General features: G+C 43.7%; 1 protein-coding gene across 2 annotated transcripts in view; it reads right to left on the bottom strand.

The window, feature by feature from the left end:
* Nucleotides 1–19,569, bottom strand: part of Kcnh1 (potassium channel, voltage gated eag related subfamily H, member 1) — a 305,584-nt gene that overhangs the window by 157,872 nt on the left and 128,143 nt on the right. For both annotated transcript variants that reach the window (XM_013015111.1, XM_013015110.1), the window contains exon 7: nt 17,159–17,588. In XM_013015111.1, the coding sequence (XP_012870565.1) occupies nt 17,159–17,588 (430 nt within the window). The remainder of the gene's footprint in view (nt 1–17,158; nt 17,589–19,569) is intronic.

Consider the following 19,569-nt stretch of genomic DNA (forward strand, 5'->3'; position numbering starts at 1 on the left):
GAAAGGCAAAACTGCTGCTTGGGAAGGAACTTTAGACCTGTGTAGGCAGCATAGGGAGGGACAGGGACCCAGTAGAGGTGACATCCCTCCTCTCCCTGGGAACCCTGAGGAAAGCGGTATGGCCCATGGAGCCCACACTAAAAGTTCTTGGAGAAGCAGAGGCTGCCCAGTGGAGCCTCCATCCTCTCTTCTGGGCAAGTCAAGGTAACAGCTCTAAGAAAACAAAGACCTTGAGGACTCTGGAGAAGACCTGTGCAGAGGACATATTTCCCCTCCCTTTGGCACGAGGTGGATGGTAACATCCAGAGTGATGCAGTTGAGACTCACCAAAGCGGGACCATGAACCTACACTGGGGCTACCAAGTTCCTAGCCCCACTTCTCGCTCTCTCACACTGAGAAGTCTGTATTGTCTTCCTCCTCCTCCTTTTCTTCTTCCTCCTCTTCTTCTTCCCCCTCCTCCTCACTTAGGAAGCAGCGAGAGCAGACCTCCTATCACATAAGGCAGCCCTCCCAGCTGTAAGGGTAGGCCAACCAAAATAGTTAAGAGGCTTTGCCTCAGTTTCCCCTGGCTAATGTTCCTCAGTGGTTCTCTTGTTCTGCGATCTCTTTATGTACCTGGCCAGGAAAACACATACTTACAAGTTCAACTTGTTGCCTCTGAGGAACGAGGCATGTCGGCAAGCATAGAAAAGCCAGGCCAAGTACTTTTCTCACTAATATGCATAATTAAGGTCATTAAGTTTGACCGTGAGAACATCCAACTGGAGTATATTTAAATAATGAGGTAACTGCTTCGTAAGAAGCCTGATTCAAGGAGGAAAGTAGCAGCTGAGTGAAACTGCAGTGGGTGCCCTCTTCAGGGCAGAGGGAGAGCTCCCTTCCTGGGTGCTTGTGACCAGTGGGCACCTCCACATCCTCTCTACCCCTCACCCCCTCAGGGCTTCCATTGCTAGTGGCCTAGAAGGCAGGGAGGAGAGAAAGATGTGGAGAAATTCTCTGTGAGGCATCATTATTTATTTCAAAGACCGCTGGTATGAATAAATCAATAAGGCCTGAGTTTTGTGGCAAAAAAGAGAAGGTTCTGGAGGCTTGAGACCAGCCACCTTCTTGGACTTCATGGATGTGTGCATGTACCAATTTTGAAAGAGGGCTGAGGGTCAGGAAACTTGGAAACAGTGCTCACCAGATGGCACCCATGCTGGAATCCTAACCAGCCATTCCTCACTCCAGAAGTGGTCTATTTAGTGCTTACTATCTACCAGGCCCTACCTGCCAACAATTTCACAAACACTGTATACAAGCTTCACCGGGTTAGATTATCATCACCTCCACGTTACAGATGAAGAAGCTGTGGTTCAGAAGGTAATGCCAGGCTGTGGAGACGTTCTAAAGCCACAAAGATAATGAGCCACCAATAGGATGCCTGAGAAGTAGGAGACTATCTCTACAGCTCACACCTACCTGCTCTACAGCACCCCACCATCAGGCCCTTTGGAGATAGGAATAGGACAAGGAGCTGCATTCAGAGGAGAACAAGCCACCCCAGAAAGCCAACGAGGGGACAGGACAGGGCAGGCCTCCGAATACAGAGGCAGGAAGTATTTGCAGTTGGATCTGTAAATCCCAGCTCTTCTACCTCCTACATGATTTCAGGCAAGTGACTACCCTGCCTCCATTTTCCTGTCTGTGAGATGGGAATGGCTGTTAGTCCTACTTCCTAGAGCTGTGAAGATGGAGTCAGTACAAGTTAAGGGCACCTGGCCCAGGGTAAGCATTCTTCATACTATCACCAATATTGCCATTGTATCAACTGACCCAACCATAAAACCAAGACTTATGGGTACCGCTGAGCTTCTCTCCATGACCATAATCCTCATGAGTAGTGGAGACACCGCCCAAGACTACACACAGGCATTAGTTCCTAACATGCAGTTCTGACTCGTGAGCTGAGACAACTACCAGTGATATAACTCCTCTCCCCATCCACAGCCTGAGTGTTCTCCATGTGAGCGCCATGCAAAGAAAGCATGAGGTGGAACACGGCTGCCCTGTCCTTGCTCCCAATGGGGCTTTCAAAGGGGCAGCTGGGGGATGCTGATAAATCCTTCTGAAGACCTGGGTCTGCACTCTGATTCTTGCACCTAGACTCCGAGTTGTGGAAGGGAACGTGATCAGCCTCCCTGTGTCTTCCTCCACTGTTTTACTATGAGGATTATGGGGCATCGTGTGTACACAACACTCCATTTGCTCAAAGATGCACATCAGGGTAGGGAACTGGAATTCATTCTGTCTACATCAAATCCATTTTGTCTCTCATACCAGCCCTCTCTTCCCTCACATCAGCTCCCACTTGTACTCTTCTTCCTCCTCCTTCTCCTCCTCCTCTTCCTCCCTCCTTCTTCCTTCCTCTTCCTCCCCTTCTCCTCTCTCTTTTTCTTCTTCTCTCTCACTTGCTGTCACGTTTGCTCTTGGCTGGTTTCTGGATCTCTGGGGAGCACCTGGTTGGAAGGAAATGAGGTAGCCCAGACTGAACTCCCAGAGGTAGAAGTCATAGTTCTATTTGTAGCCATCATAAATAATGATGCCTACAATGTGACCTTGAGTGAGTCCTCTCCTGCCCCAACCTTGTGCTCAGTGTCTAAGCCTGAGGATAAGAAAGACACAGGTCTCTCACAGAGGCTAAGCAGCAGCCATGCCTGCCTTCCAGGACACCACAGCAGACATGATGTCAGGGAGGGGGGTAAGAGGATGCCAGCCCCATATTACATATCACTGTTGAACGTATCATAACTCTTCCCAGACTGGCTGACATCTTGTAACTCTCCAAGCACTCACTGGAGAGCAGTGGGCACTACCATTCCATGCAATGACAGCACTGGCTCCAGCTTTCAGGAGTATTCCAGAAAAATTAAAGGGATTTCTCATATCTATGTTTGTACCATCTTTACTACATGGAGAGAAACAAACCAGTTAATTTTAAATTAAAATTTCATTTTTAAAAATTAAAACAACAACAAAAAACAGTATGCCAGGTGCCAGTGCCTCACACTTGTAAGCCTAGCTACTTAGGAGACTGAAAACAGGAGAAATGCAATCCAAGGCCAACCAAGTGGAAAAATCTGTGAAATTCCTTCTTAACCCACCGCTGAGTACACTGGTGCATAGCTATCATCCCAAGGTACATGAGAGGCTGAAATTAGGAGGATCATAGTGCCAGGCCAAACAGGGCAGAAAATCTGTAAGACTTCATCTCCACAAAAAGGAAGTTGGATTAGGTGGTGCGCACTTTAATACCAGCAACAAAGAGAAGTCTACAGTAAGTGGATTGAGGCTCCAGGACACGTCTAGCTGGGAAAGGTGAGCATCTAAAACCAACCAGTGATAAAGAAGCTGGAGGCTGGCTCAGTGGTGTTAAGCACGAGCCTCTAAATTTAAATCCCAGGACAGCCAAAATAAAACCAATTTATACAGGTATGCCATCTAAAATAAGTTGGGGATTTATTAGCTGCATGCCTTACAAATAAGTCCATGCCTTTTCTCACACTCATTCTCTCGGTGATGGATTTGGGAAGCTCTTCACAGTGATTCCAGAGCGCATGGCTCTCCTACATGATGTCACAGGAAGGCATGATGAAATAGGCCTTAACACCTACAAACAGATGTCAGACAGATCAAATTCATGGATGTTGCAAGGCCACAGAGGTAATAAACAGACCCCTTAGACAAGGCACCATAAGCACAAGCAACAAAGGAAATTGAGACTTCAAAATTTTAACTTCTGCACATCATAGGACACCGTGGAAAAAGCAGAAAGACAATCCGCCCACAGAAGAAAGTACTTGTAGGTCATGCCTGACAATCAAATGATCATGAAAATAAATGCAGAAGTCTAACATGATTATAGCTATATCCAGGCACATGGAAGCAAAAAGGCAGAAATGTATTAAATGAGAAACCCAGGGAACCACTTAGCTAAGGGTAGGCATGGGAACTAATGGCTACTTCCCAGGGTTATACCTTCATGCAGTTAGGGAACAAAAGCCCTTCTTCAGTGGCAACAAATGATCCAGTAGGGAAGAGCTTTCTCTACTGGAAAACAAAGAATTGGGTCCAAAAGTCAATTACCAATGCAAAGGATGAAAGAAAGATAGCCTCTCTGTGTGTAGAGGCTGGCCAAGAACAAGCCTTGTCTAGTAACTGCTACAGGTTGAGATGCTGAGAGAGTTGGGGGAAATAGAGAATATAGCACTACACAATCTGCTGGCCCAAGTTCAAGACAAGTTGTCAAATAAAGGAAGGGGATTGAAATGATGGGAAAAAAGAAATCAAACAAACGAAAGCCATGCTCTCCTGCGGGCAGTGTGTGATGCAATCTTATCTGCTCAGAGCTAGAGTTCAGCACAGGTGATGGGAGACATTTCCCCTACCTTGGAGCAAATTACAGAGCTTCTTCATGTCGCTGTGGGAGACAAGAAAAAAGGCACACCAGTATTTTGGTAGAGTAAATGTCCCATCTTCAGCCTGTAGCCAGGCTGAAGAACAGAAAGCTTTGGTCATCTCAAGTCAACATGAGACATCATCAATAGTCCTTAAACCATCACTTGGGTTCTAATGAGATCATTGCCAAGTGACAGAAAAAAAGAACCATTGTTTTATTCCTGCTACTACAATTCTATTCCCTCTGTATACTCCCAGATTGTTGCAGCCTAGGAAAATGAGGAATCACGTTTGCCTAAATGTCAAGTCATGGAACCCGGTTCAAAAAAAGCAACTACAGAGGCAGACCATGATAGGAATATGCTTCCCAGGAAAGCCTAGAAAAGGAGGTTTCAATAACTTCTTGTCTTGAAGCTCAGTGTGTGCCTATGTGAAAGCATTGAAGATCTAGTTAATTATCACAGAAAAGGAATGGCTGATTACCCATCTGCCTTCACACTGTTTCTAAGTGGTTGGCACATAGTAAGGGTTTGATCAATATTTGTGGTAGGGAGGGAGAGAGAACCAAAGATGGCGGGCTTAAATCACATACTCAACCATGTGTTCAGAAAGCCCTTTGCTCGGAAATCCTGTCTCCCCTCCACTTGTTAAGCTGCTGGATTTCAGCCAAGACTTCCTGTGACTGCGTGTGATCATGGCTCAGTGTAATTAAACACCTGAGCTTCCAGGGAGGAATGGAATCAAATAAGACAGTCAGGGGAGAACCTATTGGTTTATGCTTGCTCCCACCTTCAGCCACGTCCCCCCTCCCCATGAGCACTCTCATAGTCCACAGCACCCATCTTTTGTGTCTCCTCTGCAGGACTGCACTCAGGCTGCTGTCCTCTGCTAATCTGCACACTGGGCCTGGTTTGTAAGCATCCCTCCGAGTCTATTAGTTTTCTCCAATGGATGCATTTGACTTCCAAACCTGAGGACCCCTAAGCAGGAGCCTTGCTCCTCAGTTGTGCAGTTCTAAGCAGGAAGCGATACTTCTCAGCTCTGGATCTGTCGCCTCTATTCAAGCCCAGCCCATCATCCCTTCTTCCCATCCCTTTCCCTCAGAAAAAAATGAAGAACCGGGAAGTGGCGCTATAGCTCAAGTGGTAGAGCTTTAGCCTTGAGCTGAAGAGCTGAGGGACAGCGCTCTGGACCAGAGTTCAAGGCCCATGACCAACCAAAAAAAAAAAAAAAAAGAACCATCCTTCTAGCCAGCATCAGCCCTGTGCACAGGTACCTGCAGCTCTGTAGAATACACATACAAATATGAATGTGTATGTGTATTCTACATATCTGTAGAATACAAATATTCACATATTTGATTTTTTTCCCCGTGTCCTGTCCTTTCATTTTCTTCTCCCTACCAAGACCTCTTTTCTTGGCCAAGTTTGAGGCAGTGGTGGTCTTTTTTTTAAAATCACACATAGCTATGATTCAGAGCCAGACCTCTAGCGGACGAGAGCTAAAATTATTCTCTCACACACACGTGTACATCGGACCACGATGGGCATAAGTGAAGATGGCATATTCTGTGAGTCTGCAAAGTGACTGCCAGGTGAGGATTTAAGGAGTTGGCCCTGACAGCGCCTCTTCTGCAATGTCCTCACTGGAAGATTTCCCTCTTGATATCTAATTCTACATGGAACTTTATTAAGTTCTTACATGAAGCACTGGGCTATCCTATTCCTTGCTGTCATATTTGCACACAGCACCTTCTCCTCGTCTTTCAACCCTCATCTACTACTTCCTAAAGTCCCTGGTAAAGCTGTTAAATGTGTCAGTCAAATCAATGAACAAGCAATACAGACCAAAAGTGGTTAAAGAATGACATCAGCCTCACCTACAAGGCCATCTGTGGTGCCAGCCTAGACACCAGAAAAGATCAAAAGCCAAGCTGGGTGCCGGTGGCTTACACCTGTAATCCTAGCTACTCAGAAGGCTGAGATCTGAGGATCACGGTTCAAAGCCAGCCCAGTCAGGAAAGTCCATGAGACTCTTATCTCCAATGAACCACTAGAAAACAAGAAGGGGCACTGTAGCTCAAGCAGTAGAGTGCTCACCTTGAGCTGAAGAACTGAGGGATAGCACCCAAGCCCAGAGTTCAAGCCCCACAACCAACAAAAAGAAAAAAGAAAGATAAAAGCCTTTGTCTTTATTGGCACCATTTAATTCATAATATTCCTACTTTCCAATGGGGGAACAGGCTCAGAAATTAAGTCTTCATTCACCTGTGTATCACACAGCAGAGCCAGGATTCATAGCCATGTTGATCTGTTTGCATGGCATGAGCTCTCTATGCTCTATAGCTTCAGAAATGAAAACGTTACTACTCATAGCCTGTCTTCTGCTGTCTACACAGCTTGACCGGCTTCATTGGCAGTGGGAATGGCACTCTTCGATCACTCTGGTTGTCATTAGTCCTCTCCTCAAAGGGGAGAAGAGAAAGGCTCGGCCTTTGATGGGTACAAGCTGACTGATAGAAAGAGCTGTGGCACCTTTGGTCTAACAAACCAAGCAATGTCCTCCAAAACTCATTAAGGGTTTCTCCATGTCAAAATCAAGTCTGCACCCCAGTGCCTCTTCTACACATTCCTATCTGGTTGATCCAAAACCTCAGCAAATTGGCCTTACTGCAGGGTGCCACAATCCCTCTCTGCTGGGCTGAGAAGCCAGGAGGGACAGGGCAGGCACTGAGTTCTTTCTGCTCAGCACCTGGTTCTCTCTCCTGATTGGATGAAAAGGACTAGCAGTTGCCTTCTCTGCAGCCTTGTCCTCCTGGCCATCCTTACTCCTGCTGGCAAATGGCTTGGTGAGCTCAGGGGTCAGAAATCTCTACTCTGCATTGTGGCTCCCCCACTCACGAGAAGGTTGGCCCTAGGGAAGATAACTGACCTCTGTTTCTTCTTACACCCAGAAACCTGGGGAAGTAATCTCTGTAACATGGGAGTGTTAAGAGTTGAATAAAGTACACATGTAAAGTATATACATGCACTATGTGTTCAAGCATTTGTCAGCAGTAATACTATTGATTCATCTCTAAAAGTAATAGAAATCCTACCTATTATTTATTGGCCAAATAAAATTTCTCTTTCACATCATCTTACAGAAACAAATACTGTCAACATCTAGCACCTTTCAGCCTCACATGAGTTTCCCTGTCTGCATTTATATTGAGGAAGGAATGATAGCTTACTTTCCCTACTTTCCGCCATTCCTGCCATATTTACTGAGCCTTTTGCAGACCAAGTGAAGTATGGTATATGTAGTTCCTGAATGAAGGCAGTTTGAAGCTGAGTTGGGAAAACAACCTCGAAAGGTCCTCAGTGCCTGGTCCATAGCTTTTCCCAAGTAAGTACAGTATAGTAGTATCTGACCTTTCCTTTATTCTTTGAGTGCCCCCCCACACACATTCCCATAGCAACCATCCTTTGTGGAGCTGCATCTCACTTATTCATTCATCTGGCTCCATTTCACTAAAGCAACAGGAGGTCAGACCTCCTATCCCCTGGTGCTCTGCTCTGTTTTCAGTGTTACACAGATTCTGGCACATCAGATAAACAGAGTTCTCAAGTCCTGTCAATGTTAAAGATGGAAAGGAAAATTCTTCTCTCCTCTGGGAGATATCTCTCTAACTACTTGCATGGGTCAGCCTAAATTAAGACCCACAATAAATGCTTGGCATAAAGCAGCTAAAGAGGTGTGAAGTGTGCTTAATCATGTTCCTGAGCCAAAAGTGGAAAAGCTGGCCTTAGCCACTCTTCATCCACCTTCACCCCTTCTCCTCAAACTTGGAGAAATCCCACATCAGGGCCAGATGTTTTCACGGATGGTGTAACGTGTGCTCCATGGCTGCAAGGACCAGCTTTCTGTTACTGTAACCAGCAAAAGCAAGAACAGCACTGGCTGAGCGGAATGTGCCTGGCTCCACTTCCCACCAGCTGTGTGGCCTTTGGCAAGTCACACGCCAGTCTCCTTAACCATAAAATGGATACAGACCCTGCCCCTATCCTAGAATGCTGTGAGTTTTGAAGGAGGCATTAGAAATACTAACAAATGATTGGATTAGAGCAACACCTCTAGTTCAACGGAAATAGTATTTTTAAAAAAGAGAAGAGAAGGAAGTTTGCAAATTGGGTGCCTATGAGGTCAAAAACAATAATACCCCTCTCATCAATACCGCACATGATCAGAACTTCCTAACTTTAAAGCTTGATGGAAATTTGTCTGTCCAGTGTGATCATAGATGTAAAAACGAGAATGATATCCTCTCACACTTCATGTGCAAAACTATTTTTTCATTATAATTACAGTTCAAAATCATAGAAATATCTCTCAAGAACTCTGTCTGCTATCTCTCCACTGGCCCTCTTCTGTCCCTGACTCTTTAATCTGTTTGCTCCTAACACACACATCACAGAGAACATTTTCCCCTACTACATCTCAAAACAGTCAGCAAAGGAAAGAAGCAACAACACAGAGAAAACTGGGATCAAAATCCAGTTCTGCCAACACAGTTGCTCTGTTCCAGGACAAGGTATCTTGTGTCTGAATTTGTTCCCATAGCTATAGATCAAGCCTATTTGCAGGGGTTTGGGGTAATAAAAAGTTCCCAACAGGACACTGGGGACATCTTCTATGCTCAGTGCATGATTGTTTATAGTCCCTTCTCTCCATGAGGCAGGGGTGTAACGGTGAGCTTTCTTATTGCTCTTGGGCCCATAGCTTTCCCAGTGAAGATCCTGCCAGTCTAACCTGGTCAGTGAAGGCCAGAAGGACTCCTCAACTTCATGCAAATAACTTCTCATCTGTGAATTTCCCCAGCTTGCTTTATGTAGTCAGGTTACATTTTGTTTTATATTGTTTTGCAGAAATTTATATTTAGGAAACTCACATCCACAATACTTATAATTGATGACTTGCACATTAAACACCATAAAACACCTAGTTTTTCAAGTTCAAATCCTCTTTAAGTAGATCACACCTGAAATGGCTGAGGAATATCACTGTTAATTGAGTCCGGCCAATGGAACATAGGACAGAGCATATACCATAGTAGAGAGAGAGCTACAGTTGCTGAATCCATTTGAAAACTCTGTGCTAGGTGCTAGCACTTCGGTTTTCGTGCCTAATGTAGTATCTCCATTTTTAGTGGAGATAACTGACAAAGGCCAATGTATTCATCAAGGATAGAGATGGCTCTAACAGCCAGAACTGACTGGTTCCAAAGGCCACAATCTTTCCCACAATCCAGCTGCACATGTCCAAGCACAAAGGAAAAGAGGAATGGTGGGGAGGGGGGAGAGAATCTACGGTCCTAACAAGTAAAAAGTTAACTATGATGTAGGAAGAATTCCAGAGAGAGAGAGAGAGAGATCTAAGGTGTAAATAAATAAATCCCAAACAGGGCTGATCAGCCCAAAAAGCACACGAAATAGAGCTGGGAACAGGGTAGGAGTCACCAGGATTCGCTTTTCTGGAATAGAGGAGGAAGGGAGGTGGGTTCGAGATTATGTTAAAGATGGGGATGCCCGACTGAAAGGCACAGTGGCAGATAGAAAAGACAAGAAAAGCAAGCTGATTCTCTGGCTAGAAAAGAACTCTAAGAATAAATGAGAAATGAGTGGTTATTTCTCTCAGAGAGTTCTGAATACTGCCCCACTTCCCAAAATAAACATAAACCAAAAGTGAAATTAAATAGCATTCCCATGCTCCGAAGGAGCAGCAATTATTATTTTGTGCTTTTTTTTCTAAGAACAGGAAAGAAACAATTAACTGAGAAGAGCAAGAAGTAATGGCTGTTATTAACAATACGAAGAATCACGACCCCTGAGCGTAAGATTCTCAACACTTTCAAAGAGCTGTCACACATCATTCTCTGATTTCATTTTCACTTCCACCAAGGAAGGAAGATTGTCAGGATAACTTCTTCACTCCAGCCTACAAAGCCGAAACAGTACAATCCAGGGTTGGAGCAGATCTGTAACTTACATCAAAGTCCCTCAGATTTCAGATATGAAGGGCCAAGCATTGATCTGTCCATCTCAGCTGGGTTCCAAGTAGTTCATGCCGGTAATCCTAGCTACTCCAGAGGCTGAGATCTGAAGACTGAGAATCAAATCTAGTCTAGTCAGGGGAGGAAAGAAAGTCCATGAGACAGCTATCTCCAATTAACTACAAAAAACGGGAAGTGAGCTGTAACTCAAATGGTAAAGCATTAACCTTGAACAAAAAAATCTCAGGGACAATACCCAGGCCAAGTTCAAGCCCCAGTACCAGCACACACAAAAAGTTATATCGAAAGGTGGGTGGGGAGTAAAACATCTGCTGCTATCTATACAGGGTAGATGAATAAGAAGGAGGAAGGATGGTAGGGGAAAACTAAAGGAGGGGGTAACCATGCTTGGTAGGAAATGTACTCATTACCTCACTCATGTAACTGTAACCCCTCTGTACAGTATTTTTACAATAAAAAACATATTTTAAAAAGGAGGAAAGCTGAGACAGACACTGCTGGCCATCCCCTAATATCTGTTCTCTTTTCTATATTACTGCATTTCTACCTTGGCATATGTCCACACGGAAGAAAGACTCTGTATGTCCCAGCTTCTCTTGCAGCTAGGTGAGGCCGGGTTATCTAATTCTAGCTAACAGGTTGTTTTAAAAAAAAAAGATATAGACAACTTCCTAGTTTTATTCTCAAAAGGAAAGTGTGTGGACAGCCTTTCCCCTCTTTCTACTTTCTGGGGAAAGAACATATGGCTAATGCTGGAACAGCCATATGGGATCCTAAGATGGAAGTCATGTGTGAACACAGCAGAGAAGCCTGGGTCTCTGGTGTCTGGGGTAGAGAGAGATGAAACCTCAACTCTTCAACAACATGTTTTGTGTCTCCATCCAGCAGAATAACCTATATTCTATAGTAAAGAAGCTTTTTACTGGCTCATACCTGCAATCCTAGCTACTGAGGAAGCTGAGATTTGAGGATCGTGGTTTGATGCCAGCCTAGGCAGGAAAAATCCATAAGATTCTTAGATCCAATTAGCTACTCAAAATATAAAAGCCAGAAGTGGAGCCGTGGCTCAAGTGGTAGAGCACTAGCCTTGAGTAAAAAAGCTTGGGGAGAGTATCCAGGCCCAGAGTTGAACCCCAAAAGGCTTTCTCCATAACACTGAAGACACCCTCCAAGATTTTAGGGCTTCTCAATTATCCAGAATCAACACACAGTTTTATGTTTCCCTATTTTATCCTATTATACTAAAATAAATCCTTGCTAAAAACTTTAAAGGAATGTTTAATACAAGTCTAATGTGTTTAAAGTGTTCTAAAAGTATCTTTAGCCCTCCCCCTTCCTCCTGGGAGGTGTGACTCCCATTTTATATATATTTCTTCCATTCCCATGGAGGAGATCATGCAGATAAACAACATTTCTCACTATATAGATCAGCTATGTTCAGACCTTAGCATGCAATAAGCAATTGCATGGGAAACTTGTGAAATCTGGGCTTCTGGGTTTCCAGTGCTAGAGTTTCCAATTCATTCTATCTGGGGAGGAGCTGGGAACTTTATATTTTTAAAACAAAAATCTCAGATGATTCTGGACAGGGGGCTATGCTTGCCACCTGATGGCAAAAGACCACATTTGATGTTTTCTTGCAGCAAGGGCCACACGCAGGTGACCCACACCCTTTCAGAAAACCCACTGTGCACTGGGACACACACACACACACACACACACACACACACAAATGGATGTTTAACAAAGGTAACATGCAGAGAAATGAAAAGGCTTAAATAAAGACACAACAGAGGTAGGGAAAAGCTCATCTTTGAATACAAGTACCAATCTAAGCTGAAAGGAGATCACAGAACACATTGCTAGGCTGCAAATGGGTGAGGTAGTGGGGTCCAGAGTCAAGGTATGCATGTTAATAGGGTCCTACTCCCCCAAAATGAAGGTGATATTTTCAAGCCATGAGGGGTGGGCTCTGTGGTTATCTGGGAACATCCAGGCCTGAGAGGAGTTTGACTGACTGAAGCACGGATCAGGAAAGTATCTGGCCCCACAAGAGAATGAGGAGAGGCTCTTCAGGATTCAACAGATACTCAGGCCAGGCCCTGGGCACTTGAGTGGTCACAGTTTTAAGGAGCAAAGGTAGAACAGTCTGAGGAGAAAGAAGTGAATTCCAAGAGACAAGGATAGTGCATTAATGAGGCAAGAGTCTGCTCGTGAGGCCTGGGGGTGGAGTGTCTGGAGGAGGAGGTGGATGTCTGGACCCCCTGATGTTATAAGAAAAGAGGAATGAAGGCAGCTTGCTCAAAATGACAGCGTGACAGCAATGACATTATGAGGAGAGAAGCAGAAAAGTACAAGCCCATATTTAGAAAATGGCAAGTGTCTCTTTACCATCAAATCCTCCTGGAGAGATGCCCAAGACAGGGCCATGTCCCTAACTTGATACTGAGATGTAGTCAATTCTTCCTCCTTTAGGGGATCCCTTAGAGGTTGGTGGGGGGTCCTTGTCACTAGCTAGTGGACAGGGCCAGCAACACCAGTCTCCATCCTCCCACCAGCGTCCACCATACTGTTGATTCCTTGGATTCACCACCTCTGATGGCATTCTCTGAAGCCTCAGAGTCTAGCTACCTGTCCAGGGAAGGCACTCAGCCACTGCTTGTTAACTGGAGTGTGTCCTCTGCCAGATGTTCACTGGAGGGTATAGTGTGGCTTCTATTTTCCTCAGCATCACCAACTCATAGGCAAGTCTGTACACTACCACCCCCAGACTGGTTATAGGGGACCAGTAAACACTCATCACAAGGAGAGCAAGGAGACAGAGGAGGGGTCAGCTTGCCCCTGGCCAAACCAAGACCCAAGACTGCAATATAAATATAAAACCAGGCCATTGGAGACACTTTCCATTCACAATGTTTCACTTCTTCCTAATGCAATTCTAAAATCTTAACTGAGAAAGGCAAACCAACTTACAAATATTTTGTTTTCCTGCTTGCTAGCATCATATGAGAGATAAGCCAAGAGAAAGTTTGGATCATCTGTATTATGGCTAACTCGGTTCAACAGAATAGCCACAAAAATACTATTCTCATACTTTTGTATGGTCATACCCTGATAATATCATACTATTATCACTATAATCATGGTATGGGAAGATGCATATGAGGAGGAAAATACAATATAATTGATACTTCAGAAGCCTCCAAGATCTGAATCTGTTTCCCCCCTCAGGACTTGCCAAGGTGAACTGAACAGGTGGCAACCCAGAGCCCTTGGGGTAAATGCAGACTGTGGTAAATAGTCCCATGCTAGTGATCTCAATTTGGGTGTCAATCAGACCCCAGGAGCTCTACAGGAGAAGGTAAATGTATGCACATGTGCACACACTGGCAAAAAGCAAGAGAAAGGAGATTCTGTAAATCTAATTAGACATCAGGAGTTGTCCTGAACAAAGGTGGTTGGGAATGTGAGTTTACAAGGATAATTACCACTCATTACACAGAACACAGTAACTTTCTTGTTAGCACAAGAATTTGTCAGACGTGTGTCACACGGCAAGTAGAACAGCTGTAACTGTAAGTGACAGGTTGCTGAAAAAATAGCTAGTTTGCTAAGCACTCAGTCCCTGGGTCTGTAGCATAATCTTGTTTCTTAAATTAAAATGACAACAACAACAAGCAAGCATACAAAAAGTTTCCACGGCAAAAAACTGCCGGCTGCTAAAGTTTGCCAGGAGAATTTTCCATGTGTCAGGAATAAGCATGAAAATCTGCATTGTAAGCCCACATCATCCTACCCTAACATCTGCATCAAAGGAACATGGCCCAAGTCTGAACCCTCTCTCTCTCCTGCTTCCCAGTCCCACATTCTTGAGAAAGTGAGTTAACTTCTCCAAGCCTTTGATTCCTTAGAAAATAAAGATAATATTCTCTAACACAAACATTCCCTGGAAGCGGCAGAAATCGTGTGCAATGCATTTAACACAAAGTCTCCCAGGTAACAAGTGTGCAGGAAACAAGTGTTGAAGATCTGTTTGACTAAACATCACACATGACTGCACAATGCAGAGGAGACTGTGCATTAGACTTCTTTTTTCAACATAAAGAAATGGAAATAGCACTTCACTCTAAGAAGAAGGGAAAAGAAAAGTGGTAATAATTGCAGTTTCCCCTGGATACCCGGGAAATTGTGCTCTCCATGGAAGAGTGGTTTGGAGAAAGGGGGAAAAATTGCTTATCATTATTATATGCCACCAGCGCTGTTTTCTTGTTCTTCTCGGTAAGAAGTTACAAAGAAACCTAGCATCTGAAAGCCCTTGGGAAGCCGGTGGAATGGGGCCCATTTTCTAACTGACCACTCTTAGTAAATGCTCTCTAATGGATACAATGAGATGTTCAACTCACAAAGCATCCCATCTCCCTCCCTACCTCCTCGGAAATTTTGTCCTATGCCTGGTGTATCTGGTTGACTACTGAATATTCCCAGGCTTGGAAAAAATGCTGCCAACAGTCTGAGGGTGGTGCATGCTTATGTGTGAGACCTGAAGTTCCATACCCAGGGCCACAAAACACAAACAAAAAGCTGCAAGCCCTGACTAGAAACAGGTGCAGTTAAGGCTTGTAACGCTTCTAGAAGAGCAAAGGTCTTAAATTCTTGTTTGACGTGAGAAAGCACCTCAAGTTCTAATTAAACAGGAACAATTAGCCACCCACAGATCCTTAACGCTGCATCCCGCGGCCAGCAATCATCTCTATTAAAACCCAGTTTAAAAGAAGGAGCAAACCTAAAAGCCCCCATAGGCACACAGTTCCTACAAAACCCCTTTGCATACTTTCTGTAAAGACTCAGGCAAACTGCCGGCAGAGAAGGCTTTTTACCAAAAGACTGCATCAGACATGATAAAGTCATTGTAAGAAAGGAAGAAGTACGCAGCAAATGCAACCACCTGAGGTAACAAAATCCACTCCAAGAGGGATGTGGATTTCTGGGCAGCTGGACAAAGTAAGTCCAGCTGAAGCTTCAAGTTTCACCGGGTTGATAGGATAATTAATTCATAAACTCTGCCATGAAGAAGCACCTCAAGCAAAATCCATTTAAGCCTGTAGTAACTGGAATTCTGAGTATCCTCCCGTGTAACCAGACCACTGGACAGACCAAAGCATCTCCGGAACATCTCCCTGGCCCAATCTGTCTCTCAAAGTACTGACAAATCACACTTGGCAGTTTCACAATAAGTTCAATCCACTCAAGCTTATTGACTTTCTCTAGCCTGGTTAGGTCCCCTCCAACTTAAGGCCTCTTTTAATGAAAGGGACTCGTTGTTGTGTGTGGCCAGAGATGGTTTCCAGACTCCACAATAGTAACTGCTAACACAGTGGTCAGTAGGGAAAATGACTCAGATTTAAACACCTGCCTTGAGAATGAGGGTTATTTTCCAACCCAGCCAAGTGACTCCATTCATCCAGTCCTTCTCAATCAAACAAGAGCCTTTCTTCCCAATGCGTGCTTGTGTGTTGGAAATTTTCTCACTATCAAGCAGACATCAAAAGTGATGATCTAGACTAGAATGGTCCAAGGGAAATATGATTCCATTTTTCCTAGATGCCACATTTTTTCCCCTCCCCTGATCCTTGAGCTCAAATTCTGGGCCTAGATAAAGTCCCTGAGCTCAATTTTGCTCAAAGATAGCACCCTACCTCTTGAGCCACAGCGCCACTTCTAGCTTTTTCTGTGAGTAATTGCAGGTAAAAGTCTCATGGACTTTCCTTCCCTGGGCTGGCTTTGAACAGCAATCCTCAGATCTTAGCCTCCTGCATAGCTAGGATTACAACCATGTAATCCTAGAAGCCACATTTAATAGGAAAAACAATTGATTGTAATAGAATATTTCATTTAACCTAGCATATCAAGAAGATGATCGTTTCAATAGAATTAATATGAAAGTTAATTGATGAGATTCCTTGCATATTTTTGTCATGAATTCTCTTCCCCTAGCAGGTAGGACCATGAAGATCTAGAGAGCTGGGTTTCAATTAACATGGAGCCAAACCTAAGTCAATAGTACTGGAATGGTATTAGGAACTTGCCTAGAGAACATTTCAAGTACATAGCCAAGATAAGAAAAGGGACAACAAAGTGAGAGGCTAAACAGACTCATTTGTTTCACTGTAGAAATTGGTACACTGTGTAAACCAAAGTATCACAAGTTATACCTTTGATTAAAAATAAGCAAATTACCTGACTTAAGTAACTGTAACCCCTCTGTACATTGCCTTTATAATAACAATAAAAAAGAAAAAAAACTGACATGGAACAGACCTGCAATTCACTATTCTAGGTATACTTTACTAAATTGCATGGATAACACAATCTTCTTTTAAATTTATCACAATCAGAGAGACATACAAAATAGATGTTAAATCACCAAAAAGTAACATCTGTCTCTAAGAGACAGAATTACAGACAGCCTATACTCTTTTGCTTCCTACATGTGTTTTTCAACATTGAGTTATCGGGAAAATGGGAAAACTAGTCTTGAGGAACAAAATACATTTGTTGTTATAAGTCCTTATACCTTGGGTCCTTGCTGACACAGCACATTTTACCCTATTTGAAGCTTTGATGTAACCAAAAGGCATGCTCCACCACCCCAGCACAGCCATACTTACAACCAATCATCATGATGGCCACTGCAAAGATCTTCTCGATGTCTGTGGATGGGGCGATGTTCCCAAAGCCCACACTGGTGAGGCTGGTCATGGTGAAATACAAAGAGGAGATGTAGACAGAGTTCTTACTGGGGCCACCTTCCCATTTCCCTGAACCAGACCCATTAAACTGGTAAGGAGTGCCAATGTCCATTGCCAATTGGTAGAGCCAACTGTTGTTGCGGATCGTCTTGGTGTCCTCATCAAAGATCTCATAGTCCCCAATGCTGTACCAGATGCAGGCCATCCAGTGAGCAGCCAGCCCAAACACACACACCAGCAGGACCAGCACAGCAGCTCCATATTCAATGTAATGGTCCAGCTTACGAGCCACTCTCCCAAGACGGAGCAGCCGGACAACTTTCAGAGAGCTGAACAAGCTGCTGATGCCCTGGGAGAAGAGGAACAAAACATCAGAGCCGTAGAACAAAAGTTAGGACTCCTTCCCCTCCCCCACCAGTGCAGCTGTGTTTAAGCATAGTGTATACCCGCTAGAGGCAATAATATGCAACCCTTAAAAATTAAAATTGGAATTCTACTCCAAGATGCATGGAATACAGATAGCTATTAGCATTTTCCGTCTTAGAAACGAATAAGCAGACATAAAAAAACTAGTTAGAATTACATTGTGCATGAGAAAACAAATACATATGATCATCTTTCCATATCATTACTTATTTTAAGGGTTGAAAATATTTCATATTATTGAACATGAAATATTTTAAAGTTGCATTCATATTTCTTTCATATTGTACAGTATTATATAATGGCATTCCTTTGTGCATACACATACAAACTGTTAGTGAATGGGCAAGAAACACAAAAGCATTCACAATGCCTATGGCTACATTGTCAAGTTATGGAATTACAGACAATTTTTGTTATATTTGTGTATATATTGTTACACATGTATGTATTTACTTAATTCCTATAATTATGATTGTCACTGTTATAATTAGAAAGAAGATGTTTAAAAACAAACAGATGTAAAATTTATAATGAACTAAAGAGCTAGCTGAGAAAAACTGAGATTGTGTTCTCTCAGGGAAATTACAAATACTTGCAAAACTATACCACTTAGGTCAGGCTACAGCATGTGAATCAGACATCATTTACTTAAACACATCAACTGAGGAAAGCAAGTGCTAGAAGGAGCTTCATGGCTTCACCTGGTCATGTCTCTTCCCTTTCCAGCTGGCACTCATCAATCAAACCAGGTCGGATCTATTCTCCACTTAATAGTTTTCTATTAAATTAAGGTGTTAGAAATAACTCCAGAATAGAAATCCAAGAAATTGAGCTGAGGCCCACATGTGGATGCTTCTGTTACTTCTGGCTCCCCTTGTCTAGACGATGAAGAAGGTAGACTAAATGATCTCTCAGAGTTCTCTACTCAACAGCCTCTCATCTCCAAGCAGATTTGAAATAAATTACAGAAGCCATAGCATGTAAAACCCCCAGCCACCCAAGATGGGAGGTTCCCAGATCAATTCGAGAGGAACTGCTTTATTTCTTTCCTACTTCCATTAAGAGCAAATAAACAAGAAAACATATAAAACAGAGACATTTCTTTGAAGCAAGATGCTGTCCACTGTTTACAAGCAAAACAAACAAACACAAAAACCACCTCAGAAGGATTCTGTCCTCTGTTCTCAATACAATACAGTTTCTATGTCACCACTGTCTTCTTAATAACACCTCCTGCCATCCAGGCAGGGTCAAACGTTATCACAGTCAGAGGGAATGGGAATAAATGTTTTCTGATGCATCTTTGCAATAGACTCACCATGAGCACATTTCCACGAGCTAAACTACATTTACCATCTTCCTTCCTCCATCTAGGTGGGGCCTGGGGCTAGTTCCTAACAATGGAACGTGGCATCCCTTCCAGTCAAAGCATGATTTCCAGATAAGGCTCCTGCGACTTGAGACTACTATGTAAGATGGTGGACCTACAACTTTGAAGTAGGCTGTGTCCCAGAAGGACCCTATAGAACCTTCCTCTCAAATCAACTTAAATTATACCGTGATGTGAATAAGGAAAAAGTCTGAAATTAGCACTGAAACTTAACAGTCACCTTCTCTGCCAAATACGGAGCCCTTCTGTTATGTGAACACATAGAGCTCAGGCAGCACAATTCTGTCAGTGCAGACCACATCTCAGGCTTTGCTGAGCTGACCGTTTTTGTTGGGGTTTTTGTTGTTATTTGTGCCAGTCCCAGAGCTTGAACTCAAGGCCTGGGCATTATCTCAGGCTCGTATTCTACCACTTGAGCCACAGCTCTACTGCCAGCTTTTTTGCTGGTTAACTGAAGACAAGAATCTCATGGAAGGGCTGGGAAGGTGGCTCAGTGGTAGACTGTTTGCCTCGC

The sequence above is a fragment of the Dipodomys ordii genome, unplaced genomic scaffold, assembly GCF_000151885.1.
Source record: "Dipodomys ordii isolate 6190 unplaced genomic scaffold, Dord_2.0 Scaffold26, whole genome shotgun sequence".
Classification (NCBI taxonomy): domain Eukaryota; kingdom Metazoa; phylum Chordata; class Mammalia; order Rodentia; family Heteromyidae; genus Dipodomys; species Dipodomys ordii.